The 18,927-nt window shown below is 39.2% G+C and overlaps 1 protein-coding gene across 1 annotated transcript in view; it reads left to right on the top strand.

Moving 5' to 3' along the window:
* Positions 1-598: 598 nt before the first annotated feature.
* LOC105440436 (fibropellin-1-like) overlaps positions 599-18,927 on the top strand; it is a 37,780-nt gene continuing 19,451 nt past the window's right edge. The window contains exons 1-3 of the mRNA XM_030989443.1: positions 599-677; positions 4,177-4,305; positions 4,724-4,837. Of these exons, the coding sequence (XP_030845303.1) occupies positions 599-677; positions 4,177-4,305; positions 4,724-4,837 (322 nt within the window). The remainder of the gene's footprint in view (positions 678-4,176; positions 4,306-4,723; positions 4,838-18,927) is intronic.

Below are 18,927 nucleotides of genomic sequence, written 5' to 3'. Positions count from 1 at the left end.
ACCACAAGGGAGTGTTTTAAGTCCTCTTTTATATAATATAATGATGGGTGATATACCGACAGACCAAGATGTAAGAATATCTATGTATGCAGATGACTGCGCAATATGGATATCAGGCAGGAACATTGTACATATTACTGAAAGAATACAGAAATATTTGAATATTTTAATTTGTTGGTTTGAAGAGTGGGGGTTTCGACTCTCACCCGTCAAAACAGTGCCCGTATGTTTTACGAAAAGCTGGAATGCCGTTCTACCGCCTGATATAGAACTGAATGGAAATGTGCTAATGTACGAAAAATCTCATCGCTTTTTAGGGGTTATATTTGATAAAAGGTTAACTTGGCAACCACATATCGAAAGTAAAAGAAAATTAAATATCTTAAGATGTCTAACTGGAACAAACTGGGGAAGTTCCTCGAAATCACTTATTATGGTGTACAGAGCACTTATAAGTTTGACACATGAAATAATCAGGAGAATCAGATTATGCTCGATGCGTTATGTTTCTTTTTCAGTATTTCACTGTGTCAGAAGCAGCTACATGACATAACTCAGTACTTTCACGTTTCAAATTTAGACATTGTTTTTACTCATAATGGCTGTCAAGGGTCTGTGTCTGCAGACTAGCTACAACCAAAGAGAGAACAGAGAGAACAGTAGCCGAGCGCGGCCATGTATCCGTTGTTTGTAAACAGAGATGCGTGTGATCTGGCCGCCTATACACTTTATACAGAGTCTGGACAATTAAGAACAACAACAAAAACCATATAGTACACGTACGGGCCAACACCAGATTACAGGTCGCTCTTCGATTCGACGTCGTCACTCGCGGTAATCTGTTTCATTTTCCTTTGATAACGCGTTTTGAATTTGATTTCATTGACTTCGGAACCTGCCAGAGTTAGTTTCGCCTTCGTCGAGATGGCTACGACGACGAAGAAGAAGACGAGTTCACTGTGGTGACTTTCGCTTTCCGGTATCTTCGTTAACACAGTTTAATGAGGATAAATTTATCTTCATTTAGCTGTTAAATGAAGATAAATTTATCCTCATTTAGCTGTTAAATGAAGATAAATTTATCCTCATTTAGCTGTTAAATGAAGATAAATTTATCCTCATTTAGCTGTTAAATGAAGATAAATTTATCCTCATTTAGCTGTTATATGAAGATAAATTTATCCTCATTCAGCTGATAATGGATACGAGATTACATATTCATGGTATGCGTCTCAATACACCTTTGCGCCGAGATTGGATTTGCTGTGATCTCAATTTATCTTCATTTAACAGCTAAATGAGGATAAATTTATCCTAGTTAACACAGTTTAATGAGGATAAATTTATCTTCGTAATAGTAATAGATTTTTACACAGTCATATTTATTTTTATTCAGTTGTATACATATTAAATTGTATAATACATTTGCATATCTTGTTTTCATTTGTTTCAATTATTTGTCTAGAGTGACCGCCATTCCTTCATGTTCTAATGATAATTGAATGAAGAGACAGGAGAGCGTATGTAAATAGAACAGAGATCGATAAGTCAGATATGTGGGTAGTAGTGTGTGGAGATGTGAAAGAAAAATCAAGGAATCAGTTTGATTAAATTTTGAGGAAAAGTGAACACAAATTTGTTCATTTTGAAAAGATATACTGTTATAAATACATTGTTTGAGTAATGCAATACCTCCTTGCTCTAACACCTGTTACAGGTTGTAGGTCTACATGATCTTAGTCCAAAAGTCAGTAAGAAAATTAAATCCACTTCTGTTAAAATACACTCTGCCATTTATGAAAACTATTAAATCTGAAATGGACATTTAACTTTCTAAATTAGCAATTGAGAGTAAAATGTATAGACTTATTACTATTTTTGTTTACAACTTGACATTTTCTTGTTGATGTTTCGTAGCATTTGTTCACGATTTCATTTGACTGACATTCATTTTTACTTTTTTACTCTCTAGATTTACATCTAGTCTAGATTCTAGAGTGCATGGAGATACAAATAATTGGTTCCAATTTAAGATGAAAAACTGATTCAATTAGAACTTGAGAAAACTCTTGACTGCATGCTGTGGGTGAAAAAAATGTTTACTTTTCCTAGATATTGACGAATGCATGGTGGATACAACGCTCTGTGTCAATGGAATGTGTTCGAACACACCTGGCTCTTACAGCTGTAGCCCGTGTGACTCTGGATATGAATTAAACGATGATAGCACTGCTTGCAATGGTAAGGATGTGAAGTCAAATTAGATCTGGTAGTCTACTCAGTACTAGTGTCACATTTTACTTTTAAGTGCCATCTTTAACAGTCTTTTGATCCAGAATGCTCTACATGATCTTATTCCAAAAGTCAGTAGGAAATTTAAATCCACTTCTATTAAAGTACAGTACACTCTGCCATTAATGATAACGATTAACGCAGTCACGTAAAACAAACACTCCTCAATGGTCATTCAATACAAATCTGAGAATGTATAATTTTATCTAGATCTATTAGGAATAAATCATTGGGGTAAAAATAATTATTTCACCATTATGAACAACAGTGTATAATCACAATTTCACTTGACTTTTTAAAAAAACTGTTTTACTCCATGAAAGAGAGCATGGAGATGCGCCTAATTGTTGCCAATTCATGATGAAAAGCTAATTCATTTTGAACTTAAGAAAACTCTTGACTGATATGGGTGAACAAAATGTTTACTTTCCCTAGATATGGACGAATGCCAGGATACAACGCTCTATGCAAATGGAGTGTGCTCTGACTTTTATGCAAATAGGACATGATCATGAAGTCCAAAAGACTCTTTAAAATTAAAGTCACCTTCTGTTACAGTACATAACACTGTTCCATTGATAATAAGGATTTAATCATGAATAGAAATTCAACCTCTAACATTAGCAATGGATGGTGACATTTCGAATCATTTTTTTCGTGTACAAACTTTAAAGATTCTTGTTGATTGTTTGTAGTTTTCATTTACAAACCGTCACTACACATCCGTTTTCGCCTTTATACTCCTTAAGCGGGTAAAACTACAAATAATTGATGGCAATTCAAGAGGAAAGCTGATTTATCTAAACGTTTAGAAAACTTGTAACTGCTAATGGTAAGTAAATGTTTTACTTTACCTAGATGTGGACGAATGCCTGCTTTCTTCGCCCTGTGATTCTACAAATGGAATGTGTACGAACTCAGGTGGCTCTTACGTCTGTTCATGTAATTCTGGATATGAACTAGACGGCGATGGCAACACTTGCAATGGTAAGGATGTATTGTTAATTTGGTGCCACCTTTTTGTGACATCTTTAAACTAATTTTCATCCATAATGCTCAGACTTAAATGCAAGTAGTACATGATCATGAAGTCCAAAAGACACTTTAAAATTAAGGTCAACTTCTATTACAGTACATTACACTGTTCCATTGATAATAACGATTTAATCATGAATAGAAATTTAACCTTTTAAATTAGCAATGGATGGTGACATTTCCAATCAATTTGTTCGTGTACAATTTGTTTAATTTCTTGTTGATTGTTTGTAGTTTTCATTTACAAACCGTCACTGCACATTCGTTTTCACTTTCATGCTCTTCGAGCGGGTAAAACTACAAATAATTGATGGCAAATTAAGAGGAAAGCTGATTTATCTAGACTTTATACAACTTTTAAATGCTAATGGTATTCTCTTCCATCCTCTCTCACTCAATATGTTTACTTAAACTCATTCAAGAAAAATCTTAAAATATATCTATTATCCCTATTATTTGTTTTAGTTTAATACCTATTTTTAAATAAATTACAATTTTTAAATTACCATAAGAGAGAAAGAAGGGGGAGGGGGAGGGAGGGAGGGATAGACCAAATACATGCGCCATACTCATTATTATGTTATTATATCTGTGTAATTATTTTATTCATTTGGACGCCTGAATCAACAAGCTAACATAAGCTTTCTACAGGTGCTCCCTTTTCCTTCTACTCATTTTCACAGTGTGTTTAAATTAATTTAACGTAATGCTCATGATTTGTATATTTTAAACTGTCTGTACTTTATCACATGTATATATTTGTATGTTTTTTTAACGGAAATAAAGTCTTTTGAATTGAAAAATTTGAATTTGAATTGAATTGGTAATTAAATGTTTTACTTTACCCAGATGTGGACGAATGCGTGAATTCATCGCCCTGTGATTCTGCAAATGGAATGTGTGAGAACTCAGGCGGCTCTTACGTCTGTTCATGTAATTCTGGATATGAACTAGACGGCGATGGCAGCGCTTGCAATGGTAATAATGTATTGTTAATTTGGTGCCACCTTTTTGTGTCATCTTTAAACTGATTTTCATCCATAATGCTCTTAATCTTAAATAGACATTTAACTTTTATGACAAAATAGCAATGAATAGTGACATTTCCAATCAATTTTTGTGTGCACAATTTTTTTAATTTCTTGTTGATTGTTTGTAGTTTTCATTTACAAAAATCAAAAAGAAATATTTAGTTACTTTATCTCATTTAATATATTTAGTAATGGGTTTCATGTAAGAATTAACAAATTCCTTAACTATCATTATTTTGCATGTAGAATATCAGTTCTGGCATCATTTTCCTGTCATCCGCTAAATAAAGAAAAATATATCAAAAAGGAAACTGTTTTCTCATGACTTTATCACACTTATTGTTTTTAAAACTCAATTTACACAGATATCGACGAATGTGCTAGCGCTCCTTGTTTGCATGGAGGACGTTGCGCTGATGAAGTAAACTCATATACTTGTACTTGTGCTGATGGCTATACTGGGACTAGGTGTGAAACAGGTAAGCTATGAGGTTGAATCAAATTACATGCCTAAATACATAAATACATTGTTTGAGTAATGCAATACCTCCTTGCTTATTTCAAAATTATAGATAAAGGGTAGCAAAAAAAGAACAAAAATCACGTAATTGCAGTGAAAAATCTTTGAAAATGTTCTTTAATAATTTAGAGTCAACAGAAGTGAGAGTAAAGGCAAAAGACGCTAGGGTGTTTTGAATATTTTGGAGCTGTAATGAAAGTAACTACTCTTATTTTGCTTTCGAGTAGACATATCGATAATAGGAGTGCAACGTCATTTAAAAACAGCATTGATATTGTGTTTCCCACAGGGATCTCAATAAATATGAGAAAATTAAGGGTACAATAAGAGCAGCATTGTTCATCCTTCTCATACAGATTCAACTGTTGGTCCTAAGGTGTCTTCAAACTAAGACCGTCCATTGGATGATTTGTAATCTCGAAATGGAAGATTTTTGGTTTCCTTTCCCTTTTTTCTTGCAGGAGCACATGAAACTTCATCAAAAATACATTTTATTAAGAATATATTTGCTATCTAAGGCTAACATTTTTGAAAAAATACGAAATTCAAAACAAATATTCAGTTACTTTATCACATTTAACATATTTATTTGTGGGTTCTATGTATGAATTAACAAATTCCTCAACTTTCATTGTTTTGCATGTAGAATATCAGTTTTGACTTCATGTTTCTGTCATCCGCCAAATAAAGAAAAGATATCGACGATTGTGCTCTTGAATCTTGTATGAATCGAGGAACTTATACTGACGGAGTGAACAGCTATACTTGTGCCCGCGTACTGGGCTATACTGGGAGTATGTGCGAAACAGCTAAATCATAAGTCAAAGCAAATGACATACTTTCATACGTACAGTTTTTATGTAAAGCCAGTGCACTTTGCTCATCTAAAATCGGACACGAAGATACAAAATTAAAAAAAATTTAGTCATTGGTGAGGAATTTCTTGGAGGTATTTCTTAATTCAGAGTCCTCAAGAGCGAAACTGGAGACAACTGATATCAGGGTGTCTCACCTATTGGTGCAGTAATAAAACAAAATACACCCTTCCTAATTTCGATTAGACACATGGAAAAAAGGGTGCAATGTACTTTCAAGAACAGATTTGAAATTGTGATTACCACAAAACTCGTTTTATAATTTTTTTTTTCTCCAATTTTTCAATTTTCACTTTCAATTTATTAATGTTTCAAACAAAACATTACAAATCAATTAAAAGCATTTAAAACAAATGTAGAAATTCATGTTGAATACAGAGAGGGGTACACTAAAAAGCAAATATTGTACAAGTGTGAACACCTGAAATGATACTTAGGAATAATGAGTAATTAACTTAACAAGTCCAAAACTACGAAAGGAACTACAAACTAGAGGGGAATGGGGGATGCCAACAGAGACGAGAAAGGGACAAGACAATGCTTGACATGAACAAAATAGAAGAACACGGTCATAATACAAAGAGTAGACAATGACAACAAGAAGTGAGAGATCGGGCCCTTACAAAAAAATGTTCAATGGTATACCATTCGGAAGTATCACTGCAAATACCATACATATACCATTCACAAACACCATTTAAATACCTTTCGGATACTATTGAGATTACTCTCGCTACGCTTGAACGGGCACCATTCATCTACCAGTGAAATACCATTCAACCTAATAATATTTTTTTTGGACGCTCATTTGCATAATCACCAATGGTAGATGAATGGTACTATTTACACTATTGACATTTTAATATGAAATATGCAAATTTGGTAACATTAATCTACCATTCACCATTGGCGTGGTAGGCCAATGGTGGATGTTGAATGGTAGGCCAATGTTGGATGGTGAATGGTAATATCAATGGTATCCGAATGGTATTTAAATGGTGTTTGTGAATGGTATCCGTATGGTTTTTTTCAGTGGTACTTCCGAATGGTATACCATTGGTATACAATTTAATATTTTTCTGTAAGGGCAGCTTCATTAATAATTGTTAATTGTTTACGATCAAATAAATAACTTGATAAAAGTTTTAAAGGTGTGCCCATTATACTGTAATATTATTTCTTTTTGGAATAAAATAGAATGATTTATAGCTGCTTTAATTAACAATAACAGATGTTCATGTAAGCAAATGTATAATAATGTACATCACAGAGTCATATGAGTGGGACAACAGGCACAAAACAGCAGTTACTTACAGTAAAGAGACACATATCAGATCAAAAATTACTCCAAATTGAAGAGAAAACTAAAGATCCATCATTGTTCCTGAGGACTAGGGTATTATTCCTTGCAGTTTGTCAGCTTTGAAACGTTGATCATGAAGAAAAATTCGCGAGAAATAAAGCGAAATCACATAGCAAATTGTAGTTCAAAGTATAAGGGACACCTAGTTTTCCCAAAGTCACTACCAGTGAAACACCATTGGCCATACAATTCCACCATTGAAACACCATTCACCATACAATTCCACCTTTGAAACACCATTCACCATACAGACTCTACCATTGAAACACCATTGACCACACAATTACACCATATAAACACCATTCACCATACAGACTCTACCATTGAAACGGTGCCAGGTAAAAATGTCAGAGGAAAAAATGTCAGAGGTAAAAATGTCAGAGGTAAAAATGTCAGAGGTAAAAATGTCAGAGGTAAAAATGTCAGAGGTAAAAGTGTCAGGGGTAAAAATGTCAGAGGAAAAAATGTCAGAGGTAAAAATGTCAGAGGTAAAAATGTCAAGAGGTAAAAATGTCAGAGGTAAAAATGTCAGAGGTAAAAATGTCAGAGGTAAAAATGTCAGGGGTAAAAATGTCAGAGGAAAAAATGTCAGAGGTAAAAATGTCAGAGGTAAAAATGTCAGAGGTAAAAATGTCAGAGGTAAAAATGTCATATGTAAAAATGTCATAGGTAAAAATGTCAGAGGTAAAAATGTCAGAGGAAAAAATGTTGAAGGTAAAAATGTCAGAGATACAAAGAAAATGTCAGGTACAAAAAAAATGTAGGGGGAAAATTGGTGCCATCATTATATCTCCGCACTTTATCACACAAAATGTCAAGATGTAAGCTACTGGGCTTGTCTCTTATATTTTATAAATGACTGTGTATTGTACTTCGTACATGTCCTGAGGATAATACAATGTGGAAAATAAATTTGAAACTTATATTTTGTGATCAGGTTTGCATATATTAACTTCTATCATTTTTCGATATTTTATATCGGTTGATGTTTTAATGTTTATTTGGTTTTGAGGAAGTAGGCCATAAAATATACATAGAATATTAAGATTGAATGAGATACAACAGGGAATCAGTTATAAAGATCGCACAGAAATTCCACAAATTCAGTAATTAGACCCATCTTCATGTCCATCCCAGCAAAGACTGTTATGACAAGAAAACGTTAATAAAAAGACACGGATGCTTTGTCCCCCTCATCAATACTTTATTACAAAAGTTTAACAATGTTAATTATTCCCACTCTGAGACAAAGAAAGAAGTCAACAAAATTGTATTTGTATGTGCGATTGACCATGGTCTTTATTGAGAGCTGATTAACATAAATTAACTCTTTTTCAATCAAACTGGTCAGCAAAGTAAATCTAATTAAAACAAAACAAATAACAATGAATGTAACTCATACTTCGAGCAAATTATGTCGAGAGCGATCTGTAAGGAACCAATAGGGGGCCCGGCCGGGCGACAAAGTAATATCAATTGACTAGCCGTAACAATTCTTCCATTCGCCTGGCCATGCGAACGGGCTTCCCCCATCTCTTGCGGCTTTTTGCACAGACAAGAGGCATGGGTGAGCGAAGATGACTTCCCGCCGGAAACCCTGAGCGTTACACACGGCATAAGCCAGGCAATCTCAGCTTCAACGGACAGGGTCCCGCTCACCCCCCCCCCCCCCCCCCACGTACCCCAACCGAAAACGTGATGAGCCCAAACGACTTCCCGCTAAGAACCTGGGCAATACTGATTGTAACCCCAGCTTACGGACAAGTCAGGCTCGTAAAATTGTATAAATACGGCAATAAAAACAGTCCTCTAAAAACACCAAATTTTGTCTCCCCTTCCTAACAGACCGCTTGCTCTAGTTTTATAGTCGTCCAAATTCGCAAGAATGCCGCCAAACGAGATGTGACGCAACTCGCCGCCATATATATCGCATATCATAGTGCCTACAACATGCTTACACGAATGTAAACTATCCTCGTAACATTAGAGTAGGGTAATCGTGCTGAGTCAACTGTTGAATGCAATTTAAGCCATTATTAAACCAGTAACCCAATTACTACATTATGCACTATCATCCATGTACGGAAGTTCAAACCTCAAATACGGAAGACGAAGAAGCAATAGAGAACATATAGTGGCATAAATAACCACTCATAGTCATTAAGAAGATACAGTAACTCTACTATTGATATTTAATCATTATTACTGTACACGAGAAAAATAATACTGATTTACCATAGCCCCGTTTAAACTTTATAACCCGATGTTAAGATCTACATAAAATCCACAGCCAAAAATCACTAACGAAACGATATCACTGGACGGGAAAGCGGGACATGGCGATTTAACGTTAGCTTAACAAAGCTATGGAGAAAGAATCGTATATAACCAAGAGTGTTGGTCGAGGGAGAGTGTTATCCGAGGGAGAGTGTTATTCGAGGGAGAATGTCCGAACCTCGTACTCGCTTTTAATCGCTACCGTGGACATTGGGTAGAGGGTCCGTTCCCACTCATGGTATAACTGCTGCCGTGGGTGAGTCCACTGCATGGAGAGAGTTGCTGACGTAATCCCGCGCTTCTTACTCCACGTGGTTCGAACTGGGAGGCCGAGGTTTCGTTCCCGCCGTTCTTTAGCCAGAAGATCTGCCCAGTGCACCATTGAGTCTCCAACTAACCATACCCGAGGCTCGTTACGCAATCCAATGGTGAGTGTGAGTGACGAGGCTGCAAAAGGGGAAGAAAACGAAAAAACAAACGGCCAGCATTTCGGGTTCCAACACACTGAGATTCATTAAATTTCCCAAGCTTTCTAAATAACATGCAAATTCCTGCTTCCTATCACAACAAACTATTTGAATAAGTAAGATCGAGGGAATAAGATGGGGGGGGGGGGGGGAATGAGGTCACTTGAAAACATCAATAGCTCAGCCTACCCGCTAACTGTCTGCTGAAAATGAGATGATACACTCAAAACCCCTTATAGTTCCTGATGACTAATAAGGTCGTAAGTAAAAGGGAACTGCCTTGTTGAACATAGTTGGCACATTCATTAACCCGCGCCCGTTAAAACGCGATCACTTCGGGTCGAACCTTATATAGCGGCGAAATGACTGAGAGGTCCATCGACCCATCTGTTGAATCTGCTCACCAGAATATCCCCTCATAGCCGCAGAAGTAGCCGCCCCTATTCTGAAGGAATGGGCTGTATAACATTGTAAGGGAAGCTCTAAAAGAGATACACAACGACGCAAAATACGAGTAAATCCATGCCTAGTCAGCGGAGATGTATCAAAATGTCTAAAGAACGCAGTGCCTTGCGCTGACCGTATGCTTGTGTATGCTGCCACTGCAACTACAGGGCACATGTGAGAACCACTCTCCGGTATTGTTATCGCACAGCCCGCACCCAGCTGATCTGTTTTGGAGAAGCGAACTTTAACTGCAAGCCGGCGGTGAGGGGATTCCCCTCGCATCGCTACGTCACCGCTAACTAGGGGGATTACCCCATTCTTGGCCGTAAACTCACCAACGCGTAGAAAACCAAAAAAATGCCACTAGAAACGCCGCAGCAAACAATTTGCAATCGTAGGAATTTGAACACACAGTAGGCAACACGGAGACTAAACGCCGCAATATGGGTAATGTAATGGGGCACCTAACATCCTTCCGCAAATGCCGCCGCCTACACAGTTAAAATCTTTGTGAACAAGTTGTTTAAAAGTTTAAACAACTCTTGATTAACGGGTGACCTGATCTAAGAGTTGTTTAAAATGTTAAGCAACTTGAGTTGTTTAAAGTTTAAACACTTAGTTGATCAACATTTTGAACAACTTGTTTAAAATCACAATTTAAACAACCGGTGTTGTTTAAAGACGGTTGTTTAAAACGGAGCTGTTGTTCAGTGGAGGTTGTTTACACCAACTGGGTTGTTTAAAGAAAGTTGTTTAAAACGGAGCTGTTGTTCAGTGGGGGTTGTTTACACCAACTGGGTTGTTTAAAGAAAGTTGTTTAAAAAGGAGCTGTTGTTCAGTGGGGTTGTTTACACCAACTGGGTTGCTTAAAGAAAGTTGTTTAAAATGGAGATGTTGTTCAGTGGGGGTTGTTTAAACCAACTGGGTTGTTTAAAGAAAGTTGTTTAAAAAGGAGCTGTTGTTCAGTGGGGTTGTTTACAACAAAAGGGTTGTATAATGGGGTATAATTTGGGTTTGATACTCTGAATAAGTGCACCACTACTTCTGGGTCTCTATGTAGGTATATGAAGACTAGGGTAATTCTGCAATTCATGAATTAGCGCCAAAACAGTGCCCATTTTGCATGAGCGCGCATGCACGCACGTATAAACTGCATATATAGGGATGCATGCAATCTCTATGGCAAGGAATTTAGCACACGATCTATAACCGAGTGCGCGATCAGTGCCGCACTGCATGACGCGACGATTTTAAGTCTACCTATATTCTGACATTTGCGTACAGATACTGAAAATGTTAACTGTGAACTTACGCTATAAGTTAAAAACTTCAAATTGGTTAATAGAAAAGTGATTTCAATTAAGCCACTGAATCCCTGCAGTCACTTAGAAGCGCGTCGGTAGCTTGATCGGCCATGATGTGTGTTGTGTTGTGGGCTGGAAAGTAATAACTATTAAGCTAAATAAATGTAAGTTTAGAGACTAACAAAATGGAGCCTGCAGAAACACGTGTGGTTGCTTTGGTAGTTTAATCCAGACTCAATATCCATGTGCTTTTACATATGTATCAATCTGTGTAGTCAACAGAAGACCCTTGCATACACTTGCATTGTGTGTATGCATCTGATATGAATAACAATGAGCTGTGCCTAAACAGCTGCACTACATTTCTAAGTGGCATGTTAATTTCAATTGCATGTTAGTTTCAAGGAACCTGTTTCTAAACATAACAATGTGAAATAAAGCTTTTAGCCAACGGGCACTTTACTGGCACGAGACACATGGCGTCATATGTAAACAACACTGTCTAAAAGCTCTCGTATAGTAAATATAGCAGTCATTAAATTTTAAACAGCGAATGTTTAACAAAACTACTTTCGTTTCGAGCAACGTTGTTTACAATTTGTTCAACTGTTGTTTAAGATAGTGTACAACTGTAAGTGAACATCACTTTTTTAAACAGCGTTTTTACCGTGTACACCCGTCAACCAAGCGCTTTATCGGAAACACCTGCGTAATATCCTCCAATCCCTTACTGCGCAAGAAAAAGACAGACCCGAAACATAGGCGGCAATTGTGTTAGCAGAATATTCGTGCCATGACATATACGATATAAACAAAGCGATTTGCTCAGTATTGGGAATTTGCAAAATATCAAAATGGTAGTCACCCCGAAAAGTCTGAAATGCAGACCAAGCCATGTCATAGGTGCGCAACGTATTCCGAGCTCTAGAGGAGCTTAACAGGACTTGTCGCTCGTTATGAAGCTGCTCCACAGATGGGGAGGAAGGGGGGATTCGTCGAGATCGGCGTCGGGGGCCAGACGTCGAAACCTGTCCATCTGAAAGCGAGACAGAGAGTCAGCAATTTCGTTATTAACGCCCGGCACATATTTTGCCTTAAACCAGATGTTCCACTTAAGGCATAACACTACTAAGCGACGAACGAGCCCCATGATATGCTCACAAGTAGAGGTTTGCTTGTTAATGACTGCCACCACCGTCTGGTTATCCGACCAAAAGACCACCTTCCTTCCAGCGATTTTCTTACCCCACATGGACACACCTACTACAATAGGAAATAATTCCAGAAAACCAATGGAATAGCGCGCAGTGAGTATCTCCTCCGGCCATTGTGCATGGGCCCATCTCTTATCGAAATAAATTCCAAAGCCTATGCTCGCCGCTGCATCCGAGTAAAATTGAAAGAAATCATTGCCCTTCCAGTAGTTGTCACCGAAGCTAACTATGCCATTGAAATGCAACAAAAACTCCTTCCACGCCAAAAGGTCAGCCTTAGCGCCCTTCGAAATACGAATTCGATGATGCACCCTCGTCACACCTCTCGTCAAGTCAATCAACCTACGGAGAAATGCCCTCCCAGGGCCAATCGCCTTACAAACAAAATTCAAGCTACCAATAAGGGACTGCATCTGCCTTAATGTCACCTTGGACTTGGATGTGTACTCCTCCAACATGGCCAATAGGGCCTCGACTTTCTCCCCAGGGACCCGGACTTGTAAGTTGGCTGAGTCAATCTCTAGACCCAAGTAAGTGATAACCTGAACGGGGCCCTCTGTCTTCTCGCTGGCAAGTGGGACACCAAATCGCTCACACATCGCCTTAAAACACCACATGAGGTGAGTACACTCGTCAGCAGACTTACCCGCTAAAAAGAAATCATCGAGATAATGGAGGATGCACTTTGAGGACGCAATGCGCCTACAGCATGCTTGTAAAAAGGAACTGAATCTCTCAAATACTGCACAGGACACCGAACAACCCATTGGCATACAACGGTCGAAATAGAATTGTCTATCAATGCACATACCAAGGAGATCAAAATCGGCTGGATTCACAGGCAACAATCGAAAAGCCGATTTAATATCAGATTTCCCCATGAAGGCGTTCCGACCGAGGGCGGCAATGAGTTTGACAGACTCATCAAAGTCAGAGTACACGACCGCACATTCCCCTGGATCGATATTGTCATTAACAGATGGGCCTTTTGGTGAAGACAAATGATGGATAAGACGAAATTCATTAGCCGTGCGTTTGGGAACTAACCCAACAGGGGAGCAGCGAAAATTATCAAAGGGGGGCGAAGGAAAGGGACCTACAATCCTGCCTAGCTGTACCTCTTTCCTAATCTTACTTTGAATGATATGGGGTTTATCGTAGGCTGACTTCAAATTTCTGGCCGACATGGGCACTCGCTCCCCAGCAAAACCAAGAGAAAAACCATGCGTAAAACCGTCTATTAATTTCCGCCCTTCTATCTGAGGTTCATACGAGAGAAGGAAAGGTAGCATGCATTGTAACTTGATTGGAGTTGGAGCTAAAATTCTACTTGCTTGAGGTTGCTGATGCTTTAGTGCAGGCAAGCTCTCCATGGGAGGCATTATTGCACCGAGTACAGTTGTGCCGGTACTGGCAACTTTGCCCTCTGACATTTTCCCGCATTGAACGCGAAGCAAAAGCCGGGTCGACGACGGCTAGCGGCCGCTCCTGCCTCCCGGCGCTGGGCGGAGCTCCACCCTCCCCGAAAGGAGTGTTGTCGCTGCCTACCTCCCTGTGGTGTCCCTGCAGGGCTGGCATACGGCCCAGCCCCATATGCGCGAAAGGACTGAGCCGTTGCCACTAGCAACCACAACTCCGTGTCCACGGTTGCCCACGAAGATTCCGGCCGAGTAGCGTGGCGCAATCGAAACTGTATATCGTAATCGCGCCAGTTATAGTTGGACGCCGCTGCAGTCCTTACTATGCTCATATATTTGAGCAGCTCGCGAGACCTAGAAATATGTCGCTCGGTATATACGGAAACAAATACAAGCATAGCGCTTGTCCACTGCTCGATAGAGCGAATAACCAGCGGACGGGATTGGGGGCGGAGCTGAAAACCCCCGTTAGCCTGATCCAAAGCGAGGGTTAAATCTGAAGAAGTAGGGGAACCCTCTTTAAGCAAATGCCCAAGTTCAATGTATTCCCCTTTCCAAATCCGTTCGCGCAAAGCGTGTTGGACGGTCAAACCCAATTCCTCGGAAATGCCACGCCGCATGCTCGGAAGGCCCGGTTGCGTCAATTGGGGTGAAAAATTAATGCCAGTAATAGTAGGATGAGCATCAATTAATTGAGGTGGGGTCACAGCACTAGTCGACCCAACCCCGCTCTCTTCATTCCTCCTACTTCCCGAATCCTGCAAAAATAAAGGCCACGACTCACCCGATTGATTAGTATATCCGTTATCACCCGACGGCTGGACATCATCGCCTGCGCCGATCTCAGTGGGGATGGGCCTATCCGTCAACCCTGTCGCCCCTGAAGAAGAGGCCGTTATCGTGGCTGATGTTGAAGTCGTCTCGGCAGCAGATGAAGACGCTGACAATGACTGTCTTTTCTTTCGACCCGCCGCTTTCGCTGACTGCGGCGGGGCTAAATTCGCCGCCACTACGGTGCCGGCACTCCGGCCAAGACGGCCTACTGATACTGACGGTTTCCTTCCACGCCCACGCTCCAATGACCGCTGCTGGGCTTTCGCTTTCGGCATCTTGCCTATATTACTGATTATAAACTCTAATTATTTACCCCTTTAAGGTGGGATAAGAAGTCTATGTAGAGTGCAGGAGTGTTAATCAACCACAAACTGAAGGAAAACGAAATACGAATACGAAATGGAAATGATACAGATTATTTCAAAGGTTGTTCACGAAGTTATTTAAAAAGTTTGTTCACGAATCTGACCATCTCTCATGAAGACCATAGAAAGAATGAAGCGAGCCGAGAGCACGCGATGCTATGGCGCGAACCTTACTGGTTTTATTGCTGACACCAATACTTCTGCGACCCCCTCCCTTGACCTCGAGGCGTGTGGTCTCGGCTCGGTTCACACTTCTTCGTCCAGATTGGGAATAACCTTTTTTAGCTTCTTGTACAGTTCACTAAAATGTAATATTGTCAGATAGTAGGCCTACAAGTGGTAAACGTTGAGACATATCTACCCAGGTATTTTGTCATGTGCTTTCGAGTTTCGACCATAACACTGAAACTTTATATTTAAAAATTGCGATTAAGAAACGTGGGAGAAATACAGTATAAGTACCTCACCTTCAACCGTTTTTGTTCTGCAAAATTCATGATGCATTTTGTTTAATGTGTAGACTTGTACGAATATGTACCTGCTGGAAACTGTCGTATACAGTGTATGCCAGCACACCTTGTATAAATCCTGCACCAAATATCCTTCAAACAATATTACCATGTATACAAGCAGTATCATGATCAGGGGCGTCAATCCTGGGGGGGGGGGGGACGGGGGGGACACGTCCCCCCTCCCCACGAATGTTCAGGTGGTGAAATGTACCCCCCATGTTTTGTCAGAAAAGAAGTTCTTTAATAATTTAATGTAACGTCAAAGATTCCGCGCGGGAGGGTGGGGGGGGGGAATGAATTCAAACAAGGATTGAGAGTCGAGAACGGTATACAACGAATCGTCTTCTTTCTCTCAAAATGTATTGAAACGTCAAAGATTAAAAAAAAGGCAATGAATGAACCGGTCACCAATGAAATTACATGCCGTGAAACAGAATAACTAGAGAAAGAGTGTGTGTGTAGCAACATAACGTGGTATAATTTTGAAAGTAACTGTAAAGGTGACATGTAATTGTGTCCCCCCCCCCATGCTCTAACTCGGATTGACGCCCTTGATCATGATGCTATAAATGTGTACAGTAAAACTATGTTTCTGATATGTTACTCATGAATAAATATTTGTCAATTTAAGTGTTTGAGCTCTCACATCAAATAATTATAGAACGATGTAGCTTAAACAGAACCTCTGCAGAGTGCGCGCTTTTCTGGAATATGATGGTGCGGTTAGCATTTGATGTAACATTGGCGGCTTTCTGCTTTGTATCAGAGTATCAAGCTGCTTATTGATGTTCTCCCAGACTATTTATACCGCAATAGTGATCGACGATCAACTCTTTGCAAAGCGCGCGCTTCTCTGGAATGTGATGGTGCGGTAGCATTTGATACATGGGCGGCTTTCTGCTTTGTATCAAGGTATCAAAGTATCAAGCACACAAAAAAGAGAAATTGTTGGAAATATTCATTTGTAGGAAATTACATTTTATAGTAGTCATTGCCACATTTTAAAATGTCCATCAATCTTCAGAAGGGACGGTGAAGTGGGGGCGGGGGGGGGGGGGGGGGCGGAGGACTCACGGCGTGATATGTTATCTTCTTCTTTTTTTTGGGGGGGGGGGGGCTGTGATGACTTTTCTTTTTATTTAGTGATTACACCATCGAGCCACAACTCGGCCTATAATTGTTCATAGCCAAACTACTCGATTTTAGACATTCTTTTTTCCCAGAAGTTTGCTCAGTGTACCAGTATCATTTGCTTAGACAAAGGCATATGAGGGGGAGGCAGCCGGGTCATTACGAAGGATGCCCCCCCCCCCCCCCCCCCCCCCCGTCTCCGCTCGGCAATATTTGGGCAAAAGGTCCCAATTCCGGGCAGTAAGGTAAATAAAAGTTACAGAAAGAAGAAAATAAAGCAGCGCTGAAATTAATGAAATTTTTACCTCTGACATTTTTACCTCTGACATTTTTACCTCTGACATTTTTACCTCTGACATTTTTACCTCTGACATTTTTACCTCTGACATTTTTACCTCTGACATTTTTTCCTCTGACATTTTTACCTCTGACATTTTTACCTCTGACATTTTTACCTCTGACATTTTTACCTCTGACATTTTTTCCTCTGACATTTTTTCCTCTGACATATTTACCTCTGACATTTTAACCTCTGACATTTTTACCTCTGACATTTTTACCTCTGACATTTTTTCCTCTGACATTTTTACCTCTGACATTTTTACACCGAGCCATTGAAACACCATTGACCATACAATTCCACCATTGACACGCCATTGACCATGCAATTCCACCATTGATACACCATTCACCATACAGACTGTACCATTGAAACACAATTCACCATACAGACGCCACCATTGAAACACCATTGACCATACAATTCAACCATTTAAACACCTTTGACCATACAGACTCTACCATTTAAACACCATTCACAAATACAGAGTCCACCATTGGCACACCATTGACCATACAATTCCACCATTGAAACACCATTCACCATCTTTGACTCTACCATTGAAACACCATTGACCATACAATTCAACCATTGACCATACAATTCCACCATTGAAACACTATTGACCTTACAGATTCTACCATTGAAACACCATTCACCATACAGACAGGAGATAAGCATGAGAAGGCACAATATAATATATCAAATTACATTTTGAGTCAACGAGCGGAGACTGATCTTGTATTTAGAAAATAAATGGCGCCCTCTAAAATTCTTGGAATTGGCTTTCTCTCTGTGGCAATATCTCCATCATTTATGGGCAAACCCGTACCTTTTTTGTGTGGATTTAGATACTTGAAGATATGCACTTTCTAGCCAAATGCAAAATTATATACCCTAACACTGACCAAATTTTAGAAAATTGCCCTCAAAATTCGCCATTTTCAAGAAAATTGCGAAATACCTTCAACTTGCTCTTAAATGACGACCCTTATACCTACGTCAACAGAACTTAGCATAAACTGTATCTAACCACGTGACAACTCCCTGCCAAATTATGTAATATTTAATGACGTCAGCGCAAAATTATTGCCCAAAATGATAAATTTACTATGCAATACCTAACAGCCCGTTATATGCGTGCAATACTATGCAAGCAGATGTAAATGGTGTCACACTGACCGCAATGAAATGTTATTTCGAATGATACCAAATACGTTTTATGTTTTTACATAAATATTTGAGTAAATTGCGTTTGAACAAGGGTCACTATACAAATTCTGATGAGTTTCTGCCAAATTATATCGCGTATCGGCTATGACATTATTTTTCAGACTGCTTTTCGCCCTTCCCGTCCCTTTTTGTCCTTGAAATATTGCAGTACTATTCCGAGTTGTAATACGCAGTGCACCTCGAAGCCGGATTTTTGAAAATCGTCAAGGAGGTCAATTAAAGGTACTATGTCCCATTTGCAGGCCAAGAAAAAAAATGAAAAAGTTAAA

The sequence above is a fragment of the Strongylocentrotus purpuratus genome, unplaced genomic scaffold (assembly GCF_000002235.5).
Source record: "Strongylocentrotus purpuratus isolate Spur 01 unplaced genomic scaffold, Spur_5.0 spur5_scaffold_18, whole genome shotgun sequence".
Classification (NCBI taxonomy): Eukaryota; Metazoa; Echinodermata; class Echinoidea; order Camarodonta; family Strongylocentrotidae; genus Strongylocentrotus; species Strongylocentrotus purpuratus.
The sequence above is the reverse complement of the archived record's forward strand: the minus strand, read 5'-3'. Positions and strand labels throughout refer to the sequence as shown.